General features: G+C 42.5%; 1 protein-coding gene across 1 annotated transcript in view; it reads left to right on the top strand.

Annotated features, from left to right (window-relative positions):
* The window catches only part of tm9sf3 (transmembrane 9 superfamily member 3), a 144,597-nt gene that overhangs the window by 82,787 nt on the left and 36,169 nt on the right, over positions 1-25,641 (top strand). The window contains exons 7-8 of the mRNA XM_080215749.1: positions 6,607-6,773; positions 12,207-12,301. Of these exons, the coding sequence (XP_080071875.1) occupies positions 6,607-6,773; positions 12,207-12,301 (262 nt within the window). The remainder of the gene's footprint in view (positions 1-6,606; positions 6,774-12,206; positions 12,302-25,641) is intronic.

Genomic DNA, 25,641 nt, shown 5'->3' with positions numbered 1-25,641 from the left:
CTTTTAATTTAACACTTTCCTTCACCTCCTTCGTTATGTGAAAGCAAGAGTTCAATAAATTTTCTTAAATAATTTAGTTGGTGATAAAAATGTCAGTCAGTGGGGTTAATTGCTGCACTTGAGATGTGCTAGGGTCCAGGATGACTCCAGATGGGCAGAAAGCATTCTGAAGAGGGTGAACAGCCAAAGGCCATGGTACATATTGGTACTAACAACATAGGTAGGGAGAGTGATGAAGCCCTGCAGCAGCAGTTTAGGGAGTTAGGTAGAAATTTAAAAAGCATGATCTCTAGGGTTGTAATCTCAGGATTACCCCCGGTACCATGTGCCAGTGAGGCTAGAAATAGGAAGATAGTGCCTAAACAGCTGGTGTAGGAGGGAGAGTTTAAGATATCTGGACCATTGGGATCTCTTCCAGGTCAGGTGGGATGGGTACAAGAAGGATGGGTTGCATCTAAACCAGAGGGGCATAAATATTTTAGCTGGGAGGTGTGCTAGTATCTCACGGGAGGATTTAAATTAGTTTAGCAGGCGTTGGGAACCAAAGCAAAGGTGCACTAACTGAAGGGGAACTACATAGTAGGACCAGTAAGACTCAGAGGAAGAGCAGGCAAGGTGTGGTTTCGATGCAAGAAGTGTAACAGGTAAGGCACACGAACTTGGAGCTTGAATTAGTACTTGGACCTTTCCATAAAAGATCTAGGAATCTATGCAACTGTGAAGTTGTTGCTATTGCAGGGACTCGGTTAAGGGAAGGTTCTAGGATGCAGATGTTTCAGGTGGGATAAAGGGGGATGTGAAAGGGATAGGGAAGTTGGTTAAGAGAATATACAATTGTACGGCGGGAGGACGCCTCAGAGTTCATACAGGAGGCAATATGGGTAGACAAAGGGTAGACTGCTTTGACAAAGGACTTGAAAGGTCAGCTGTTTCCTCTCCTTACAGATGCTGCCAGGCTTGATGAGATTTTCCAACATTTTCTCTTCTGGTTTCCGATCCCTGCATTTGCCGCAATTTGCTTTTATTAATATGTGTAGAGTTCAAGAATAGGAAGGGTGTAGTCAATGTTGGCATTTACTGTAGGCCTCCCAATAGCCAGCGGGAGATGGAGGAACATCTGTGCAGGCAGATTTTGGCAAGGCGTAAAAATAACAGTGTTGATGTCGTGGGTGATTTTAACTTCCCCTATATTGACTGGGACTCACTTAATGCTTGGGGCAGAGGTTGTCAGAAGTATCCAGGAGGGCTACTTGAAACAACATGTGGATAATCCAACTCGGGAAGGGACTATACTGGACCTGGTATTGGGGAATGAGCCAGGCCAGGTCGACATTTCTATAGGGGAGCAGTTCATGAACAGTGACCACAATTCAGTAAGCTTTAAGGTACTGATGGATAAAGATAAGTGAAGTCCTCAGGTGAAAGTGCTAAACTGGGGGAAGATTAATTACGACAATATTAGGCAGGAACTGAAGGATGTTGATTGGGGGCAGATGTTTGAGGGCAAGTCAACATCTGGCAAGTGGGAGGTTTTCAAGTGTAAGTTGACAAGAATTCAGGACTAATACAGATGGAGAAATATACAGTAAATGGCAGAATCCTTAAGAGGATTGCTAGGCAGAAGGATCTGCATGTATAGGTGCACAGGTCACTGAAAGTGCAATGCAGGTGGAGAAGATAGTCAAGAAGGCATACGGCATACTTGCCTTCATCGGCCAGGGCATTGAGTTTAAAAATTGGCAAATCATGTTGCAGCTTTATAGAATCATAATTGGGCAGCACTTGGAATATAGTGTTCAGTTCTGTTCGCCACACTACCAGAAGGGTGCAGAAGCTTTGGAGAAGGTACAAAGAAGATTCACCAGGATGTTGCCTCGCACGGAGGACATTAGCTATGAGATGAGGTTGGAGAAACTTGGTTTGTTCTCACTGAAATGACAGAGATTGAGGGGAGACCTGATAGAAGTCTACAAGATTGTGATGGGCATAGACAGAGTGGATAGCCAGAAGTCTTTTTCCCAGGGTGGAGGAGTCAGTTACACAGAGCTATAGGTTTAAGGTGTGAGGAGCAAGGTTTAAAGGAGATGTACAAGGCACGTTTTTTTACACAGATTGGTTGGTGCCTGGGACTCGCAGCTAGAGTAGGTAGTGAAAATGGGATACGATAATGACTTTTAAGGGGCGTTTTGACAAATACATGACTAGGTTGGGAATAGAGGGACCCTGGAAGGGTAGAGGAATTTAGTGCAGGCAGGCAGTATGGTCAGTGCGGGCTTGGAGGGCTGAAGGGCCTATTCCTGTGTTGTAATTTTCTTTGTTTGTGATCATCATCTCGATGTTTGTGGTGCCTGCTTGCAGTGATACTGCAACTGCTATCCTTAATATGAAGATCTTCTGTAGGCAGTGTTGATGCTGTCACTGCAGTGCTTTGAGAGTAAACCTCACCTCTTGAGCCTCAGTAAATAGGTCAACAATTCTCTGGAGACCTGTTTCCAACACAGCTTTTACTACAGTGCCAGCTGGAGCTCAGTGACTGAGGGTTGAGGTGGCCTTAGTTTACGATTGGAATCGTCTGAGATTAAATAGTTTACCATCTATTCACATAATAGACTGCACTCCAGAAATAAAGTCGTCGTTCTCCATCTTTGGATGGAGTGAAGAGACCATGGATCTGATTCATTCATGTCAGTGAGATGTTGAATTCCCTTCATCCTGTCTGCCCATCACCTGTTCTTCGTGTCATGGGTGCACCTTTGCATATGTGCCTTCACTTATTGCTCAACCAGTTTCTTTGCTTTGAGTTTGGATCAGTCAGCTGGGTGCAGAAAGTCTTGTGCTCGTGATCAATCAGTTCATTGATACCCTGATCATAGAACACTACAGCACAAACAGGCCCTTCGGCCCATACGTTGCGCTGATCATATCCCTACCTACTAGGCCTATCTATAACCCTCAATCCCATTAAATCCCATGTACTCATCCAGAAGTCTCTTAAAAGACCCCAACGAGTTCGCCGCCACCACCACCACCACCGACGGCAGTCGATTCCACTCACTCACCAACCTCTGAGTGAAAAACTTACCCTGACATCTCCTCTGTACCTGCTCCCCAGCACCTGAAACCTGTGTCCTCTCGTAGCGACCATTTCAGCCCTGGGAAATAGCCTCTGAGAATCCACCCGATCTTTTCCTCTCAACATCTTATAAACCTCTCATCCTTCATCACCTCTCATCCTTCGTCTCTCCAGGGAGAAAAGACTGAGCTCCCTCAACCTACCCTCATAAGGCATGCCACCCAATCCAGGCAACATCCTTGTAAATCTCCTCTGCACCCTTCTAATAGCTTCCACATCTTTCTTGTAATGAGGCGACCAGAACTGCGCACAGTACTCCAAGTGGGGTCTGACTAGGGTCTTACAAAGCTGCAGCATTATCTCCTGACTCCTAAACTCAGTCCCTCGATTGATGAAGGCTAATACGCCATATGCCTTCTTGACCACATCCTCCACCTGCGAGGCTGATTTAAGAGTCCTATGGACCCAGACTCCAAGGCCCTTCTGATCCTCTACGCTGCTAAGATTCTTACCCTTGATATTATACTCCTTCATCCCATTGGCCCTGCCAAAATGGACCACTACACATTTATCCAGGTTGAAGTCCGTCTGCCACTTCTGCCCAGTCCTCCATCCTATCTATGTCTTGCTGCAACTTTTGACATCCCACCAGAGTATTCTCAACACCACCAACCTTTGTGTCGTCGGCAGACTTACCAACCCAGCCCTCCACTTCCTCATCCAGGTCATTTATGATCATTTTCATTGAACCAACCCTGATATTTCCTAACAGAAAACCCAAGTGTCTCTTTGGAGGTATTGATGATACTGGCCTTCAGGACATCCCAAGCACTGTGGATACTCTTCTGTTCTTGATTGAAGCTTGGAAGTTTTTCTCTCTGGCATTGTTGGAATCCATCTCTGTTGACTGTATCATTCAGAGCTTCACCGTTGATGTTTTGGGGACGTCTCTTCTGTTGTGCCTGTCAATTGGGAATCAGTACGATGGAATGAATTGAATAAGCCAGTGATTGGTCCATCAACCCCTGACATTTCCTGGAAATGCGAACATCTTTGAGATGTGAGCAAAGTGGATCCTAAAAAGGGCTGTTCAGTCACAGTTGTAGCTGCCAAACAGCATCTCTACCTTGTCTGAGTGCTAGGCAACCATCTTATAAAGGCACCACTGTGCCAGATCATGACTAGAATCTTCCAGGCAACAAAAGCCTGCTCCAGTCACCATTTGCTGATCGCTGAAGGATTTGGGAGATGTGCTTGGAAAGAAAGATGCCTGTGCTTGGGAGAAACCGTTCCCACATCAACTTCTACATGTGTCTAGACAGAACGAAACCTTGATACCATGACAAGAAAACCAAGATGATTGGAGGTTTTGTCCTGCTGCAGACTTTCTGTCAGAACAGTTGTTAAGATATTCTGGGTGACGAATTGCCCTTCGTCGTTCTGCCATTGTGGACTTGTTTTCCAAAGCCCTGACTAATGAGTGTTTCTAGGGGTCTGAACTGGTCTTCATGGTAACAGAAGCAGTTCAAGACATGAGGAATCCTACCATACTTCATCCTGTTTTGACCAACCCTTACTCATTTCCCAGGTTCAGCAATGAGGACAAGGGGGTGGAAGTTCAAACTCACTGTGTATATGTGTATATAAGATGTATTATATTAGATGTATATGTGTATATTGTGTATATAAGTCATTGAAGGAGACAGGATAGACTGAGAGAGCAGTTAATAAATCAAATATCCTGAGTTTTATTAATTGGTGTATAGAGTAAAGAGCAAAAGCTTTTATTGAACTGGATTCTGAAGCACAAAAGGACTTGGGAGTCTTGGTTCAGAACTCTCAAGGTTAACATGCTAGTTCAGTTAAGAAGGCAAATTCAATGTTCACATTCATTTCTAGGGGGCTAGAATACAAGAGTAGGGATGTACTGCTGAAGCTGTATAAGGTTCTGGTCAGACCCCATTTGGATTTTTGTGAGCAGTTTTGGGCCCCACACCAAAGGAAGGATGTGCTGGCATTGGAAAGGATCCAGAAAAAGTTCACAAGAATGATCCCTGGAATGAAGTGCTTGTCCTATGAGGAGCGGTTGAGGAATCTGGGTCTATACTCAGTGGAGCTTGGAAGGCTGAGGGGGGCATCTAAATGAAACTTACAGAATACTGAGAGGCCGAGATAGAGTGCACATGGCGATGATGTTTCCAATAGTGGGAGAGACTAGAACTCGAAGACACAACCTCAGAGTAAAGGGACGCTCCTTTAAAACTGAGATGAGGAGGAATTTCTTCAGCCAGAGGGTGGTGATTCCGTGAAATTCTTTGTCACAGAGAGCTGGGAGGCCAGGTCATTGAGTGCCTTGAAGACAGAGAAAAATAGGTCCTTGATCAATAAGGGGATAAAGGGTTACAGGGAGAAGGCAGGAGAATGGGGATGAGAATCACATCAGCCATGGTTGAGTGGTGGAGGAGACTCAATGGGCCGAATGGCCTGATTCCGCTCCGCTATCTTCTGGTCTTATGATCAGTCTCAGCTGCAGCATTGCGTCCAGTTATGGGTTCTGCACTTTGGAAAGATGTGAAGGCATTGGAGGGAGTGAAAAAGATTCAGGAGAATGGCTCTAGGGATGAGGAGCTTTTTCAACAATGGGTGGTTGGGTCTGGAATGCTCTGCATGAGATGTGGTGAATGGAGGCAGGTAGAACTGAAGCATTCAAAAGGGAATTAGATGTGTTTGAAAAGGAAGAATGTGCAGGGATGTGGGGGAAGGGCGCAAAGTGAATTGTTCACTTGGAGCCAGTGCAGACAGAATTGTCTCCTCCTGCATTATAACAATCCTGTGATTTGCAGAATCGCAGCATTTCAGCTATTGTTGTAATTTTTTACTTTTTGAATTGGAATTCTTAAAGATCAAATCCATTTAATCTGCATCAAACAAAAGTTTTTATGATTTGTATCAAAGGTCACTTAAGCCCTTCCTCACTCCTGGAGGAGCAGGCGCAGAACAGTAGTCCACCATCTAAAACAGCCTGCTCCTTCTAGACATAGCATTGAGCCAAAGCATCAGAGTGAACTATGAATTTGCTGGAAATCTGACCTGGGAAGTAACTAAACATTAATCTTGGTGAGTTTGTGGTGAAAGGCCTGGTTCATGAGCTTTCTGAAACTGGCATCAGGTTGTCTGTGCCAGCCCCGTATGTGCAAAATTTCCACAGATCAAGGGCTGATTGTAGCTGGCATATCTGAACCTTCATTGATGCTTCATAATTTACTCCTTCAGTTGTGGGTACCTTCTGCAATGTTAAAATGTCTACTTTCAGTACTTAAAATAAGTAAAATATTTGAATGCAGGTGTTAAAATGTCACAAACAAGCCTCTAGAAATAACATTTAGATTTTACTGTTTGTAATGTAACATACTTGGACTTTTGCCCAGCTTATAGAGGTTTCGTTTGACATCAGTTTACAGAATGTGTTAGCTGTTTCTTAACTGGATTGAAGGCACATGAGTCTAACCCATAGTGAAATTATATTTCAACAGGACAGAGACCTGGGAGATGAGTATGGGTGGAAACAAGTTCATGGTGATGTGTTCAGACCGTCCAGTCACCCACTAATATTTTCGTCACTGATAGGATCTGGTTGCCAAATATTCTTCGTATCCTTCATTGTCATTGTTGTGGCAATGGTAGAAGACTTATACACAGAGTAAGTACATACATATGTATCTCCATGTGGTAGTCATTTATTGGTTAAATACTAGTTTGTGCTTCTGCACAAGATTATGAAAAATGTGCAGTTGTAATTGAGGGGAAAGATATAGTCTTTGAGAGTGCTTTAATAACTTTCTTGTGGCACAGTGTGTGATTGTCTCATAAGGCATTTAACCACACAGGCAAAATTCCAGGATTGAGCCAAAAGAGAAAATGTTGGAAAATCTCAGCAGGTCTGGCAGCATCTGTAAGGAGAGAAAAGAGCTGATGTTTCAAGTCCAGATGACCTTTTGTCAAAGCTTTTGAAACATCAGCTCTTTTCTTTCCCTCCAAGTGCTACCAGCCTGTTGAGTTTTTCCTTAATTTTCTCTTTTGGTTTCAGATTCCAGCATCCGCAGTAATTTGCTTTTATCCAGGATTGAGCTTGTCGATCTCTGCCTGGGCATTACTAGGGAATGTGGCAGATTGTTTCTGGAGCTGCCGGGTTCAGAAGCTATTTGGAACTAGAGTGGAAAAAGTGAGCTTTGCTCACTTATCTGCTGGAGAGTGCAGTAGACCGTGCAGAAATGGACAGAGCAGCAGTTGTGATTGAGCAATGGCGGGTAAAAAAGTTGGAACCTGTAGAAATATCCAAGCAAAAGTCAGTTTGTAGGGAAGAAGGAAGACAGTAGTTACGCTCTGTGTTGTGTGTGTAACTTCCTGCCACACCTTGCTGATCTTACTTTTACACTATTTCGCTGAAGCAGATTTTTACAGTCACCCCTCTAAGCAACACCTGATTCATTTTCCCTGAATACAGACAGAACACTGGTACTTCATCCAGTTGTCTTCGGATTGAAGAGATTCTTGTCTCTCACTTTGTAAGTGGCAAGTAACATTCCTGCCACACAACCTCTCCAACAAGAAAATCCAGCCATCTCTTGAGCATTACGTTCACCAAATCCACCACCATGGAGTTACCATTAACTCCTGGGAGTTAACATTAACCAAAAACTGACCCTTGCCAGCCATGTAACTACAGAACAGGTAAAAAGTTAGGAATTATGGCACAAGGCACAGATCAGGGGAGTGATGGAATATTCTCCACCTGGCTGGATAAGTACAACTCCAACAATACTCAGACCTGAGACACCCTCCTCGATAAAGCAGCCCACTTGAACAGTACCTCATTCACTACCTTGTCAGCAGTACAGAGTGGCAACAATGTGTGCCATCTACAAAACGCTCCTTAGACAGAATCTTCCAAACTAGCTACCTCTGCCACCTAGAGGTAGTTTAATATCCTTCACATAATAGGGTGACCAGAATACTACATGGTATTATAAGTGTTGCTTACCAATGCCTTGTACAACTTCAATAAGATAGTAAATGATCTGATAAAGGGTAAATCCAGATTACACCTTTTCAATAAACCTTGGCAGCAGGCTGGGGAACACAGATTCAAATTTTTGAAAGAAGGATTTAGGACTGATGTGAGGAAGCCTGGTCCTTCATACCCTGCCTCCTACCTCACCCCCTTCTTTTCTATGCCCTGGGGCATGAAGACTGAGTTGTGTCTGCAATGCTGTTCTGGTACAAATCTGCTTTTTTTCTCCAAGTTTCTCAGAAATTGTGAAGGGATTGTTTGAGAAATTGCTTCTTCTATCCTCCAACAGAGGGCAGCATTAGCATATGAGAGGTCAGCTTGAACCTTAGGGCAGCAATGTGCTGCCCTACAGCGCCAGGAACCCGAGTTCAATTCCTGGCTTGGGACACTGTCTTTTGTGGAGTTTGCACAGTCTTCCTGTGTCTGTGTGGGTTTTCTTCAGGTGCTGTAGTTTCCTCCTACAGTCCAAAGATGGGCAGATTAATTGCATTAGCCATGCTAAACTCTCCCTCAGTGTAACCGAACAGGCACCAACGTGTGGCGACTAGGGGATTTTCACAGTAACTTTACTGCAGTGTAAACCAACTTGTGACTAATAAATAAATTTTAACTTCTGTACTAAGTACCAGCCTTGAGGCTGTGTCAAACTATTGAGTAGCTACAATTGGCATCAGTTCCTTTGGCTTTTAGGATACTAAAACATTAGCCAGGGTTTCCATTCTTGACCATGATCTACTCTGCTGGAAAGTGAATTTGTGTGCATGTGTGTGCATGTTTGGTGAGAACTTGATCAGGCTTGGCTGTATTAGCATCTGTACCAGAAGGGGCTGCCAATACTCCGGTCTAAGGCTTCCAAGTAAAGGATGTGTTCTTGGGTGAAATGCTGCCAGCACAATCAGAAAGATGTAGGGAAATGAATGAAAAAAAGACTTCTTCCAAGTTCCAGTGACTGACTCGGTTTTCAGACTACTTAGTTGTAGATGCGCCTAGTTTGGGGGCGTTTAAGAGGTCCGTGGATAGGTTTATGGATGGAAAGGGATTGGTTTAGGTTAGAGGGTCATTGCTTTTCTCTTAATTGGTCAGCGCAACATCGTCGGCTGAAGGGCCTGTTCTGCGCTGTAATGTTCTATGTACTTCTGAGATTGTGTTTAAGACCAGTCGCTTAACGTTTAAGATTTGAAGCACTTAAAAAGTTGCATTTTTCCTGTTGTTAAATCTTGCATGCCTTTTCTAATACCAAATAAGAAGCTGCTCTAAATCCACTTTAAAGGTTAAACCCCACAGGATGTTTATTCTAATAGCCCTTCGTTGAGCTGCTGACATTAATGTCCGTGGAGTTACCGTCATGCTTAAGTTCAAAGGATTGGAAAGTTTAAACCACTTTTCTAGAATATAGTTTGATGGTTCAGCAGTTTTTTTCTGGTGAGTAGTTGAGCTGGTCAAATGCAAGCTGATGCATTTTAATAGATTGAACCTGGGCAGGACTCACTCAGTTAATGGTAGGGCACTGGGGAGAGTTACAGAACAAAGAGATCTAGGGGTACGTTTTCATAGCTTCTTGAAAGTGGAGTCACAGGTGGACGGAGTGGTGAAGAAGGCATTCGGCATCCTTGGTTTCATTGGTCAGAGCGTTGAATTTAGGAGTTGGGCCGTCTTGTTAAAGTTGCACAAGACATTGGTAAGGCCACACTTGGAATACTGTGCACAGTTTTGGTCACCCTATTATAGAAAGGATTTTATTAAACTAGAAAGAGTGCAGAAAAAATGTACTAAGATGTTATCGAGACTTGTTGGTTTGAGTTATAAGGAGAGGCTGGAGAGGTTGGATAGACTGGGACTATTTTCTTTTGGAGCGTAGAAGGCTGAGGGGTGATCTTGTAGAGGCCTATAAAATAATGAGGGGCGTAGATCAGCTAGACAGTCAATATCTTTTTCCAAAGGTAGAAGAGTCTAAAACTAGAGGGCATAGGTTTGAGGGGAAAAATACAAAAAGGTCCAGAAGGGCAATTTTTTCACAGAAGGCTGTGTGTGTCTGGAACAAGCTGCCGAGGTAGTAGTAGACATGGGTACAATTTTGTCTTTTAAAAAGCATTTAGACAGTTACATGGGTAAAATGAGCATGGAGAGATATGAGCGAAATGTGGGCAATTGGGATTAGTTTAGGGGATTAAAAAAAGGGCAGTATAGACAAGTTGGGCCAAAGGGCCTGTTTCCATGCTATAAATCTCTATGACTCTAAGGCAGGCAGGTCCAAAGTTCAAGCCTCAACTGTGCTAAGCTGTGAAATTGCTGTGAATGGCTTTGGTGACTCAAGTTAACAGATTATCAGTAATTTTCAATCTGATTTCCACTCAGTCATTTATCCTGTAAATTTACTCAAATCGACAGGATTGGATATCTTTGCATGTTGAGTAGCATGATTTTTGCCGTTGAGACTAATGTGAAGACTGGCCACTTGGGGGAGGTAGCCTTATATTATCATTGATCTTCTGTTCTGCTTGTTCCTTGCATTGTACTTGGGGATGTATTGGAAGCAAGAATATTTATTCATAAGACAAATTTCTCATCTTTTGGATGTTCTGAAATATTCAAAGGCAACAATTTAATGTAGTTGGGGGGAGGAGGTGAAATTTCACACATCAAGATCCCATAAACAACAATGAGATAAATGACCAAATAATCAACTTGGCAGCAGTTAGTGATTCAGATTCCACTTAACAGAATTAATGTCACTTATGTCATTTAGTAAGAGCTGATTATGTAGTGTTCTTGTTCTGGAGGGTTCAAGTCCTTCTTCAGGATTGATGGGTAGGGAAGGAGTGTTTATAAAATGACCAAGCAGACTGATTCTCAGCCTTTCAACATGCCTGATGTTAGGCAGTAAGAGCAGGAGAGTTTCCTATTCAGCCACACTGCAGAAGGCAATGGCAAACCACTGCTGTACTTTACCAAGTATAATCATGGCCTACCCAGTGAAAGCTCACAGTTGCCAAAACCCTCTGAGGAGTGATATCTGAAGGAAGAGCAAAAGATGAATCCTTAGCCAAAGGTGAATCTGTGGAACTCTTTGCTGCAGAAGGCTGTGCAGGCCAGGTCATTGAGTGTCTTTAAGACAGAGATAGAGAGGTTCTTGATTAATAAGGGAATCGGGGGTTATGGGGAAAAGGCAGGAAAATGGAGATGAGAAAAATATCAGCCGTCATTGAATGATGGAGCAGACTCGATGAGCTGAGCGGCCTAATTCTGCTCCTAAGTCTTATGGTCTTATCCTACTATGACAAGGATGACTGGGGTTGAAAGCTTAACCAAAACCTGCAAGCATCGTGCTTTATCTTTCACCTTTGATCCCATTGATTGCCCATTTATTCTGTATAAAATAAAGGATTTATTCTGTGAAGAGTCAGAGTTTTTAAATAATCTGCAGTTGTTCAGATTCAGCAGTGATGCACAGTGTTCCCTACCCAGTAGCATGACTCAGTAGTGGCATTCTCAACTCAAGTCAAAAGATCAGCAGACATTTAGATGAGCTGTGGGCTGGCTTAGTGATCTTAGTGATCCAGGCCATTTAGGGATCTTTCAATTTTCTGCAGACCCCATAACTTATATTGTTTATGTCATCTACTTTACACAAACTAAATCTTTGTTTGTGGATTTACAGAATTAATTGTATTTTGATACACTTGTTCAGCTAAGTAGGACTATTTGTTGCTGCAGAGACTAAAACAGAATTGTCTGACGGAAATCCTCAGTTTCTGTGTTCCAGAAGACTCATATCTTCCTTCGATATTGACTGTTTCTTATCAAATGTCATTAACACATATTTAAGAACTTCATTCTTCTGTTAATCACTCAGTAGCAAATGTATTTTTCTTTACTGTTGACTAAATTCCTAATTTCAGGTGGTTTTATACATATCAATGGGAAGATTTTTTTCTAATGGATTCAATAGAGATTCAGGTGAAGGCTAATTCAGGATCGTCTGAAAGATCTTTGATTCTGTAACTGAGAAAATGCGATTGAATTTTTAGTTATAGGTTATTTTCTCTTTTCCTCCTTTTCCAGGAGAGGGTCTATGCTAAGTACGGCCATATTTGTGTTTGCTGCAACATCACCACTGAATGGTTACTTTGGAGGGAGCCTGTATGCTCGTCAAGGAGGTACTTTGTGCATCTTGATATGTATTCTGTTTTCGCGATCTTTTGCATGAACTCTGGTCTGGTTCGGCAACTAATTGCCAAATCCTGTGACCAATCTTAATATATGAAATGAAACAGTGAATACCACAGGTTCCCTTGCCTTTGGGGAGCTGAGTGGCCTGGTGGGTGTGGGGGAAGGAATAGAACAAAGAACAGTACAGGCCCTTAGGTCTTCAATGATGTGCCAAGCTATGTAACGTTCATGTAATCTTCCATTTGTAAACATGCCAAATATCATATGACATGGGCAACACCACACATACAGTGGCCCAAGCCAGGAGTTGAACCTGGGTCCCTGGAGCTGTGAGGTAGTAGTGCTAGCCACTGTGTCACCATGCCGCCCATGTTACCAGCATTGAAAGAAAGTACAGTAGTCAAAGCTGGACAACTCTAGACTCTCCCAGGCAACAGAAACAGTTTTCTATTGTCTGCTTTCTCTTGACTACCTAAATTTGTCACATTGTTTTATCTAACCTCCCCTCAATTCCCTTTGCTGCAAGGAGAACAGCCCCAATTTCTCCACTCTGACCTACAGCTAAAATCCATGGAACCATTTTGGTAAATTGCCTCTGCACGCTTTCAAGAACCCTTCACATCCTTCCTAAAGAGTGATAAGAGTCATAAGGTCTTATGAGGAAAAGCTGAGGGACTTGAGGTTATTTTCGTTAGAAGATGGTTAAGAGGTGACCTAATTGAGGCATACAAGATGATCAGGGGGTTAGATAGGATGGACAGTGAGAGCCTTTTTCCTCGGATGGTTATGGCTAACACGAGGGGACATAGCTTTAAATTGAGGGGTGGTAATTATAGGACGGATGTCAGAGGTGGGTTCTTTACTCAGAGGGTAGTAAGGGCGTGGAATGCCCTGCCTGCAGCAGTTGTGGACTCGCCAACTTTAAGGGCGTTCGAATGGTCAGTGGATAGGCATATGGATAACTTTGGAATAGTTTAGGTTAGAGGGTCATTAGATTGGTTCCACTGGTCGGCGCAACATGGAGAGCCGAAGGGCCTGTACTGCGCTGTAATGTTCTATGTTCTAAATGCAATTGTGGTCTAACCAGACTTTTATAAATATTCAGTGAAATATTCCCTATAGGAAGGATGTGATTACATTGGAGTAGGTGCAGAGGAAATTTACCAGGATGCTTCCTGGAATGGAACATTTTAAGTTATGAAGAGACGTTGGAGAGGCTTGGGTTATTTTCATTGGAGCAGTTGAGACTGAGAGGTGACCTGACCGAGATGTACTAGATTGTGAGAGGCTTGGAAGGATCAGTCACGAGGAGGCGCAGGTTCAGTGTGAGGGGCAGGAAGTTTGGGGGGCATCTGAGGAAAATTTTTTTTTACTCAGAGCAATGACAGTACGACTGTGCTGCCTGGGAGGGTGGTCGAGGAGACTGCTTCACATACTTTTAAAAAGTACCTGGATGAAGACTTAGCACATCATAACATTTGAGGCTTATGGGCCAAGTGCTGGTAAATGGGATTAGGCTGGAGGTCAGGTGTTTCACGTGTCAGTATTAGACCTGAAGGGCCTCTTGTGCACTGAATGATTCTGGTGAAAACAGCCCAGCCTCTTCAGCTTTTTCCAATAACTATATCTGCTCAGTTCTCATATTATCCTTGTAAATCTTCTACCTTCTTCAATGCCTCTGTTCTTTCAATTGTATGGTGACCAGAACTGTGGTAAGCATGAAGTGTTATCAAGATCAATGGTAGGTCAGTATACTGGGAACATTCTCAGAAAACAATAAAGGCAACTGAAAAGAAATGAAAATAAATTGAGAATAAACTAGCAAGAAACATAAACTAGACATTGAGAGGTTCTACAAATCTATAAAAACGAATAGCTGAAGTCAAATGACGGTCTCTGAACGGATCAAAATGGGGAATTAATAATGGGAATCCACAAAATAGCACAGATCTTGAACAAGTGTTTTGGCCGGAATTTTCCAGCTGATCCCATTGGCAAGATCTTCTGGTCCCACTGACGGTGAACCCATCCGATGATTTTCCCAGAAGTGGAGGGGTGTGCAGTAAATGGGAAACTTGTTGACTGAAGTGGGAGCAATGGCGAGTTGCCTCCCCTACCATGAAACACACAGCAGGAGACACTGAAAATCTCACCCTTTGTACCAGCCTTCACAGCAGAAGATAGTAGAACTATTCCAAGAATGTAGGAAAACAAGGCGCAAAAGGAGAGGGGGTGTCTAGGAACTTAAAGCAACCACTATCACTAGAGAAAAAGTACTCTGCAGACTAAAAGCAACGAGCCCCCTGCACCTGTGGCTGCAGATTGTAGTCTCAACACCAGGTTAAAGTCCAACAGGTTTATTTGGTAGCATGAACTTTCAGAGTGCCACTCCTTCATTAGGTAAGTGGAAGATTTCTTTCACAAACAGGGCATATATAGACACAAACTCAATTACAAGATAATGGTTGGAATGTGAGTCTTTACAGGTAATAGAAACTTGATGTCTGTGTCAATACACATGATCAGCTTGGAAATCCTCTCCACTTTGAGCTGGCAGTTTGCGGTGATAGCCATAATGTGCACTCACCTGATAAAGGGGCAATGTTCTGAAAGCTCATGCTACCAAATAAACCTGTTGGACTTCAACCTGGTGTTGTGAAACTATTTACTGTGTCTACCCTTTTCCAACAGATTGGAAATCGCAAATGTAATGCCCCTGTTCAACAAAAGAGGGAGATAGAAGGCAGGAAACTCTGGGCCAGTTCACCTAAAATTTGTCTGGTGGCTGGAGATGGGGATTGAAAGGAGAAGAATCAAATTATTACAAAACTATGTAAACAATTTGCATATCCCTCTGGCCATAGGTTGAAGGCTAAAGGATCCAGGGGTTACTGGATGAAGAATATAGTAGGCTTCTCGAGCATATTTGTAAAAAAGCTGGTCGATTTTTAAAAAAAGCAGCAAGACATCAATGAACCCATAACAATGGAACTCAAAATACAGGATGAAGAAAAACATATTTTGCTTCTTCATTTATAGACATGGTGACTAGATTTAGTCAGGCAATGGCAGTTTATAATAAAGACAATGTAGTAACAATCAGTCAGATAGGTATGGGGCTAGGAGCACCAGTGAAATTCGTAACAGACAACCAAAGAGAATTTGCCAATGATGATTTTGGAATGTGTGTGAACATTTGAATATTGTGGCTGTGTACACAGCAGCAGAAAGGCCTTTTAGCAATGGGATATCTGAGAGAAATCACACTAATTGACAAAATGCCCCGAAAAAATTGACAACCGCGTTAGTGCGGACAGTACATGAAAAACAGCTTCGGGGCCCCCAGCCCCTACCAATTAGTTTCTGGCAGGAATCCGAAGATACCTCCATTAATGTAGGACCATCTCTGGCTTTGGAGGGAACTACCAGTTGTTCAGTTTTTGCAGAACGTTTGAATACCATTTGTGCATATGGGAGAATGTTTATCATGGCACAGATTTCAGAAAAAAAAAATCAGGAGAGCTTCGAGGTATCAAGTCAGACTGTCAGAAATCAGATTCAATCCGTGAAACATGGGAAGGGCAGAATGAACGGAGAAGCCCTGGAAAAGTTTAGTGCTGATGGCAAAATGATAATCTTGCAACATGGTACCCAAACTGAGAGTATATTCCAACGTGGCTATGGGCACAGGTCAAATCTGAATGAATGATTTGAAGATTCACCATTCACTCATACACCTATATGCTGGACCTGTGCAAACAGCAGATTGTGTTAGGTAATGGACTGAGATTAGACAAAGTTATACTCAAAATCAGAGTAGGGCCATTTATCAGTGATAGACCTGATAGGGGCAGGAGGGCTAGTAGGGTCATAGTTTAACAAGACCAAGGACCAAAAAAACAGGTGAAGAGTGCCACTAGTAGGAATCCATACAATGGAGAATAACATTAGATGATAAATTGATAAACAAGGCAAAATGAAAAGAATTTGATGGCTGGAGAGAGTTTGATGTTTGCATAGAGGATGTTCCTTATCTCATAGTTGTATGGAAGAAGTTCTTTCTGATATAAAGCTAAGGCTAGGCTTGTCGTTCGTGGGTTTGACTGAGACCTGTGCCTAGGAAGTTACAGCAGACTCCTCAACAGCAGGAAAGTAAGTTTGAAGATTTTCCTCACACCATTAGTGACATTCCCAGGGGACTATAAATCCATTGATGTCAAAGCAGCATTTTTACAAGGGGACAGATTTCAAAGAGAAGTATTCTTAAAGACTTGAGAAAAAGCTGGAGATACAGAGGGGAAATAATGAGGGCTGAACAAAGTGTTTATGGGCTAAACAATGTATGCAGGGTCTGGTATTTTTCAGTCTGCCCTATAAAAAGCAGGTTACCTTCAGCTAAAAGCAGATAGAGCAATGTTTTGTTGGAACTCTGAAGAAAAACAAGTGGGCATTTTCTTAATGCATGTAAATGATTTCCTGTGGAGCGCGATCTGTAACATTTGAGAGAGATAAAATTCTAAAGGAATTCAAAATTGGAAGTCGGGCTTCTGAAACTTAGAAGTTGGACATCAGGCTGACTTAAATTGGGAATAATCCTGACTTAACAGTCGCACCTAGAGAATGTTAATAGAATAAATTGGGCCAGGTTCTCGAAAATCGACAACTAAAAAAACTAGACTGAGAAGCTTAATTGGGGAATTTAAACTGGGTACGCACAAAAACCAGGGCAGATGGATGCCGTGATGTATTAAAATCGAGCACCATGCTGAAGTATGCAGCTGTTCGGGAAGGCCTGAAAGCAAATCTTGAAGAAATTAAGTTTAAAAGAATAAACTCACAGATTTCCAGTCCTGGGTGACTCAAAGGATGAAATCAGTTTTTGTGACGTCTCACACACTAAACCTCCTGATGGTTATTTCAGTACAACAAGATTCATAATATTTTTAGTTGGACGAAATGACAAATGTCTGCTAGCATGGGAGCCAAAGTAACCGGAGAAACATGTGCTGAGAAAATGCTTTATAGATAACCATTCACTCTGTGACCATGTTCATTCAACAACATGTCTCGGAAAAGAGATTGAGGATTGATCCCGCGAGTATAAAAGAAGTGCCTGGAAAGTAAGGAGATTTTAAAAACAAAATGTGTTCACGCAAGTCACAAATTGTCAGGTTATTTTGGAAGAAGAGTTACTTGTCCAGAGAGATTGTTGGCTATCCTCAAAGGGGGAGTCATCTTGTGTCATAATCAAGTCACATTTTTCAAGTTGTAATTCTCATTTTTTCTTTCAAGATATGGAGAATATTAAAGATTGATTGTATAAGATAGCATCTTATCATTTTCTATTTTTTCTTTATGAATGGTTTTTGTTTGTATATCAATTTATTTTAACAAAAAGAAGAAAATAATAGAATCCCTCCAGGAGGAGGCTGTTGGGCCCATTAAGTCTGCACTGACTCTCTGACAAAGCACCTTACCCAGGCCCTATCCCTATAACCCATATATTTACCCCATTACTCCCTCTAACCTACACATCTTGGGACACTAAGGGGCAATTTAGCTCGGCCAATCCACATAACTTACACATCTTTGAACTGTGGGAGGAAACTGGAGCGGCCAAAGGAAACCTACACAGACATGGAAAACATGCAAGCTCCATGCAGTCGCCCAAGGGTGGAATCAAACCCAGGTCCCTGATGTTGTGCGGCAGTAGTGCTAACCACTGTGCATCTGTTAATATCTGATAGATTTGATTTCATAGAGTCATAGAGGTTTACAGCATGGAAACAGGCCCTTCAGCCCAACTTGTCCATGCTGCCTTTTTTAAACCCCTAAACTGATCCCAATTGCCTGCATTTGATCCATATCCCCCTATACCCATCTTATTCATGTAACTATCTAAATGCTTTTTAAAAGACAAAATTGTACCCATCTCTACCACTACCTCAGGCAGTTTGTTCCAGACACTTAGCGTCTGTGTGAAAAAATTGCCTTTCTGGATACTTTTGTATCTCTCCCCTCACCTTAAACCTGTGCCCTCTAGTTTTAGACTCTCCTCCCTTTGGGAAAGATATTGACTATCTAGCTGATCTGTGCCCCTGTTATTTTATAGACCTCTATAAGATCACCCCTCAGCCTCCAGAGAAAGAAGTCCCAGTCTGTCCAGCCTCTCCTTATAACCCAAGTCCCAGTAGTATCCTCAGTAACATCAAGTCCCAGTAGCATCCTCGTAAATCTTTTCTGCACTCTTTCTAGTTTAATAATATCGTTACTATAATAGGGTGACCAGAACTGCACACAGTATTCCAAGTGCGGCCTTACCAATGTCTTGTACAACTTCAAGACATCCCAACTCCTATATTCAATGTTCTTACCAATGAAACCAAGCATGCCAAATTGCCGCCTTCACCACTCTCCACCTGTGACTCCACTTTCAAAGAGCTATGAACATGTACCCTGCGATCTCGTTGTTCTGTAACTCTCCCTGGTGTCCTACCATTAACTGAATAATCCTGCCCTGGTTCAAGCTACCAAAATGCATCACCTCACATTTCTGTAAATTAAACCCCATCAGCCCCGTGGGCTGACAAATAAAATTTGATTTATTATTGTCACGTATTATACAGTGAAAAATATTGTTTCTTGTGTGCTATAAGACAAACCTATACATTTCATAGAGAAGGAAAGAGAGCATGCAGAACGTAGTGTTAAAGGCATAGCTAGGGTGTACAGAGAAATCAACTTAATGCAAGGTAGGTCCACTCAAAAAGCCTGATGGCAGCAGGGAAGAAGCTGTTCTTGAGTCGGTTGGTATGTGACTTCAGACTTTTGTAACTTTTTCCCCATGGAAGAAGGTGGAAGAGCGAATGTCTGGGGTGCATGGGGTCCTTAGTTATGCTGGCTGCTTTCCCGAGGCTGGTTAGTGTGATGGATTGGACTATACTCTTGAAGTTTTGTAGTTTTTTTGTGGTCTTGGGCAGAGCCACACCAAGCTGTGATACAAGCAGAAAGAATGCTTTCTATGGTGCGTGTGTAAAACTTGGTGAGAGAACCCACCCCAACAGTGGACACTATAGTTGTTGATGACCTGGACAGCTTAAAACTTGAAGCTCCTAATCATTTCTACTTTGTCCCTTTGATGTAGACAGCGGCATGTTCTCTATGCTTCCTAAAGTCAATGACGATCTCCTTTAGTTTGTTGACATTGAGGTAGAGATTATTGTTCCCTCAGCAGATAGATTATCTAATTCCTGTACTCCATCTCAGCATCGTTTGAGATCCAACCCACGATGGTGGTGGTGTCAGCAAACTTGAAAGTCAAGTTGGAGGAGAATTTGGCCACACTCATTCTCTTGATGGCTGTTAAATACTTAGCAGTTTAATAAGGGGAACAGGTGATGGGTGTTGCCAAGTTAATTAGACTCAAATGTGTACATCAACTCAGCTAGTGCTGAGTGCCTGGTATTAGCACGGTGAAGAGAATGGCTCTTATGCTTCCAAAGTGTGAATGTGGCTGTCACAACTATATATACTTTGCTAACTCATACTCTAATCTTTTGTTCTCAAATTTGTTAAGCATTGTTTATTTACAGTATTTGGGAAGGGAGTGCTAAGTCTACTAAAAGTCAAATCTCTCAACTTCGTTCATGCTTATTCAGCAAGCTTTGGAAGTGTTTACACACCCAGATATTTTTCCATCAGCCATTACATCACAGCAGGACTTATTCAGTTAATGGTAGAGCATAGGGGAGAGTGATAGAACAAAGAGATCGAGAGGTACAGGTTCATAGCTTCTTGAAAGTGGAGTCACAGGTGGACAGAGTGGTGAAGAAGGCATTCGACATACTTGGTTTCATTGGTTAGAACATTGAATACAGGAGTTGGGACGTCTTGTTGAAGTTGTACAAGACCACATTTGGAATACTGTGTATGGTTCTGGTCAACCTATTATAGAAAGGATATTATTAAACTAGAAAGAGCGCAGAAAAGATACTTGAATGCTACTGGAACTTGATGGTTTGAGTTATAAAGAGAGGCTGGATAGACTGGGACTTTTTTCTCTGGAACATCAGAGGGTCAGAGGTGATCCTAGAGGTCTCTAAAATAATGAGGGCCGTAGATTAGCTAGATAGTCAATATCTTTTCCCAAAGGTAGGGAGTCTAAAACTAGAGGGCATAGCTTTGAGGGGAGAGATACAAAAGGGTCCAGAGGGGCTATTTTTTCACACACAGGGTGGTGAGCGTCTGGAACAAGCTGCCAGAGATGATGATAGAGGAGGATACAATTTTGTCTTTTAAAAAGCATTTAGACAGTTACGTGGGTGAGATGGGTATAGAGGAATATGGGCCAAACGCCAGCAATTGGGACTAGCTTAGGATCTTTTAAAAACAAAAGGGCGTCATGGACAAGTTGGGACGAAGGGCCTGTTTCCATGCTGTAAACCTCTAAAACTCTATGACACCAGTCATTTGTTCAATTCACTTTATATTTCACAAGCTGTCTGCTAACATTAGAGGATGGCTTAAGGAGAATCATTAATAGGAAACACCCAAGAGGTTGCCTCATGAAATTGAAGACGATGTAGAAATTAATTCAGAAAATAGATTTGACTAATTTTGTCAGACGATAGACCCTTATAAAAAAGACTGGTATCAGAAAGAGCTTCATAAAGTGTTTATATGTGGAAAGATTGTTGGGTATTGGAGGTGAAAGCTCTTGAAATCATCCAAGAAACAGTTGACTGCTATACTGGGATTGTAAGGTCTTTCTGCTTGCATATGCACTTTGGTGGTTCAAATGGCCACAGCTTTCTGTTGGTGTCTTGTCGATTTTCACTATTGAGGGTAGCTTTGTACAATTTTAGTTTTTGGAGCTGTAGGATTAGTGAGGCTAAGTTAAAAGCAAAATACTGCGGATGCTGGAACCTGAAACAGAAAAGCAAGTCTGACAGCATCTGTGGAGAGTCATCCAGACTCAATGTTAGCCCACACAACCCTGCTCTCCTGTCCACATGTCCATCTTTGGCCTTTTGCAACGTTCTAGTGAACTCCAACGCAAACTGGAGGAACGGCATCTCATCTTCCAGTTGGCACTTTATAGCCTTCGGACTGAACGCCTGAGATCGACCACTTCAGAGCATGAACTCTCCCCTCCACCTTCACTCCATTCCATTTATTATTTCATTTCTTCTTTTCTTTTCGTTCATCCATTTTTATCACCCTTCATGCTCACTTCCATTTTTCCACTTCTTCAATCTTGCTCTTCGTCTTGCCACCACCCCACATTTAGCACCTTCTTCAACTGCCTTCATCATCATTTACATTTCCTGTGTCCAATTATAGTCACCCCTATCCCTCCACTCTCATGGTATAAATCTCGCATGGTTTTCTTTGCTCTTGGCTCCAATGAAAGGTTATCCAGACTCAAAACGTTGGCTCTATTCTCTCTCCGCAGATGCTGTCAGACAGAATGTAAAATACTACAGCACAAACAGACCCTTCGGCCCACAAGTTGTGCCGATCATATCCAAGTTTACCAAGCCTATCTATAACTCTTAATCCCATTAAATCCCATATACTCATCCAGAAGCCTCTTAAAAGACCCCAGCGAGTTCGCCTCTATCACCACCGATGGCAGCCGATTCCACTCACTCGCCACCCCCTGAGTGAAAAACTTACCCCTGACATCTCCTCTGTACCTGCTCCCCAGCACCTTAAACCTGTGTCCTCTCGTAGCGACCATTTCAGCCCTGGGAAATAGCCTCCGAGAATCCACCCTATCTATACCTTTCAACATTTTATAAACCTCTATCAGGTCGCCTCTCAATCTTCGTCTCTCCAGGGAGAACTTATCCTCATAAGTCATGCCTCCCAATCCAGGCAACATCCTTGTAAATCTCCTCTGCACCCTCTCAATAGCTTCTACATCCTTTCTGTAGTGAGGCGATCAGAACTGCGCACAGTACTCCAAGTGGGGTCTGACAAGGGTCTTATAAAGTTGCAGCATTACCTCCCAACTCCTAAACACACTCCCTCAATTAATGAAGGCTAGCACACCATATGCCTTCTTGACCACGTCCTCCACCTGCAAGGCTGACTTAAGAGTCCTATGGACCTGACCCCAAGGTCCTTCTGCTGCTCAACAATGCTAAGCGTCCTACCCTTGATATTGCACTCCTTCATCCCATTGGACCTGCCAAAATGGACCACTACATGTTTATCTGCGTTGAAGTCCACCTGCCACTTCTCCGCCCAGTCTTGCATCCTATCTATGACTCGCTGCAACTTCTGACATCTCTCCAGACTATCCACAACACCACCAAACCTTCGTGTCGTCGGCGAACTTACTAACCCATCCCTCCACTTCTTCATCCAGGTCATTTATGAAAATGACAAACAGCAAGGGTCCAAGAACAGATCCCTGGGCACTCCACTGGTGACCGACCTCCATGAAGAAAAAGACCCATCCACAACCACTCACTGCCTTCTGCAGGCAAGCCAGTTCTAGATCCACAAAGCCAAAGCCCCTTGGATCCCATGCCCTCTCACCTTCTCGAGAAGTCGTGCATGGGGGACCTTATCAAACGCCTTGCTGAAGTCCACGAGAAACTAACTAACTATATTGAAAACCTGCTGAGATTTTCCAGCATTTTTTTGTTTCTGTTGAGAGTGAAGCTAATGACTGTCTCTGTTGCTCCTTCAACTTTAGACTCCAATTATTGAGTAGATTCTTGAAATCAATCATTCCATAGATCTTTGGAAAAGAGGAGAACTTTGAGGTGGTTGAAGGACATTTTTAGAATTGATGTATATTAGAAAACTGGTACAATATGCAAATCACCCACATCCTTGTGTACAACTGAGTTGACAAGAATTCACAAAATTAATCTGGCCAAATTTATTATGACAAAGGATTCAGATCAGTGGCAAGTGGGAATAAGCCTAAAATTTCTCACGGAAAGGGAAAATGTTATTGGAATAAGTTACAAGGGAAAGCAGTTGAAGCAGACACCACAAGCAGTTAGAGTGAATTAGTGGAGAGAGGGATATAGTGAGAAGGTGAGAATTGTTCACTTTAGAACAATTGGTTCTGTTGGCCCAAATGGCTTTTTCTTGTTACTAAATTTGTGTTAGCGCCATATGGTATCCCTTTAAAGGGTGATGATGACTCTAGTAAGGAAATCTGTGGACAGCTGGATCTTGGTAGTGTGGGATCTGCTTATATTTTACTATGTACAGCAGCTGTCCGGCTATTTGTGCTGATACTTGAACTGGGAAGAATTCTGGGAATTTAAAAAATGAAGATGGGGGATGACTCCTCATCTCTGAAGTGTGAATCCATTCAGTTTGTATGTTTAACTTACTGGAAGTATATTGTTCCATTAGTTTCTCGTGGCTTATATTATAGCTTAACATTATGGGGCTGCTGTGGAAATTTGAATGTTGTGCTCCCTCCCATGCTGTTTGATTTATCCAGGAAAACCCCTGACTGCCTGTATCCCATATTGTCATGGGCAGTAACCCGAGTTGATAAACTCAGTTGTACACAAGGATGTGAGTGATCTGCATATTGCACCAATTTTCTAATGATGCTGAAGCATCTGCTACCATATTTTTGAATCCACTTGACAGTGTTTTGCACTCGCTAAGTGTGACAAGAGAAGCCTGTAAAGCTTCATCAGCACTTACTCATTCTGCTACATGGTGTATAGGCACTAATCTTTCTCCCAACCTCAAATTTGGGGTGGGGTAAAAACAGGAAAATTTGGAGTCTCTGCATATTATCTCTTGGTCTGCTCATCCACAATAATGTACTCATTGTTTTGAGATGGTGGTTAGTGCTTTCATGGCAATTTAATGCCCCCTAGGAACTGGAAGATGAACCACAAAGTTAAGAAAGGAAATGGATAAAGTGTAAGTGTTAAATAGATATCAGGAAGGCCTCTTACTCAGTGAAAGCATTTCATATAACTTGCCAGGCAGGGTACTGGAGACTAAAATGTCAGTTTTGAGTGCAGTTCCAGATTTAGGATGCTTTGACGTAAGCTTCATAATCTAAATCTTTGATTTTGCTTAGAATTATGTACATGAGCCTAGACTATAAATGATGGTCCATTCAACTACTTTGAAGCTCACTGTCCTCGCAAAACATTCACATTTGCAGCAAGTGAGCCGGCTAACTTACCAAAAGCTGCTTCTCCCTTTTCCTTATCTTGGAGGTGTTGAGTTAAATTGCACCTCGGCTGTGGTCTTGGCTAATATGTAGAACCTTTCTGTATCTTTAAGAAAATTGAATCACGTTTGCTCCATGGCCACGACATCCTTCCTGTAATAAGGTGCTTCTCTCTCTGCTGGAAAATGGAGGCATCAAAACTGTCCCTTGCTTCTATTCTAATACTTCAAACTGTTTATGTAACCTCTGGCAATAACTGGATGCTGGTATATTTGTATGATGGAGATTGCAAGCAGTTTTGGTTTTGTTGATTAGGCTTGGCTCCTATTTGGCCTGTAATGCTGAATTTTTCACCAACTCCAAACATAATGCTTACACCTTGGTAATTTCTAAAAATTAATAGAAGTCTTAAATCCAAAACTGAATTTTGGGAATGCCAAACCACCTTCCAGTTTAAAAAAATGTCCATCCACCATCATCCTTGTGCTTCCTATCAGAGAACTAACTTTGCATCCACGCTGCCACTTTCTCAGTTCCGTGGCCTACAGTCTTAATAACCCTGTGTGTTACTTTGCTGAATGCCTTCTGAAAGCTCATAGATATAACATCACCTCATCATATTGATCAATCTCTCTATCAGCTCACCAAAGAATTCTGTCAGGTTGGCCAAACACGATTTAACCAGCCCATGCTAACTCTCCCTCATTAACCCATGCCTTTCCAGAAAGTTTAATTTCTCTCAGACAATGGGTTTCACTAACATCCTTATCACCAATGTTAGGCTGACTAGCCTGTAGTTTCCTGCAAGAGCAGATTGCATGGTGAGCAGTGAATACAGAATATTGTGTTGAAAGAAGTACAGGTGAATTCTTTCACTGGAAGGAATGTGTAGGTCCCTGGATGGTTAGAAAGGAGGAAGTGAAAGGGCAGATTGGTAAGGGCAAGAGCAGAAAATGGCATTGCTGCAGTGATCTGCGTAGAAGGAAAATAGGTGAATGTGTGGACCGGAACAAAATGTTCCACAAAAACAAAGCTGGGACCTGTGTGGCTTCCCAAAGCAACGTCATGTTGCAGCGTCATGTTGCAAGTGTACACAACTCTGGTGCGGCCGCACTTGGAGTATTGTGTGCAGTTCTGGTCCCCACATTACAGGAA

This window comes from Carcharhinus amblyrhynchos, chromosome 31, assembly GCF_965287045.1.
Source record: "Carcharhinus amblyrhynchos chromosome 31, sCarAmb.v2.hapA, whole genome shotgun sequence".
In the NCBI taxonomy this organism is placed as follows: domain Eukaryota; kingdom Metazoa; phylum Chordata; class Chondrichthyes; order Carcharhiniformes; family Carcharhinidae; genus Carcharhinus; species Carcharhinus amblyrhynchos.
This window is presented reverse-complemented; position numbering and strand designations above follow the sequence as displayed.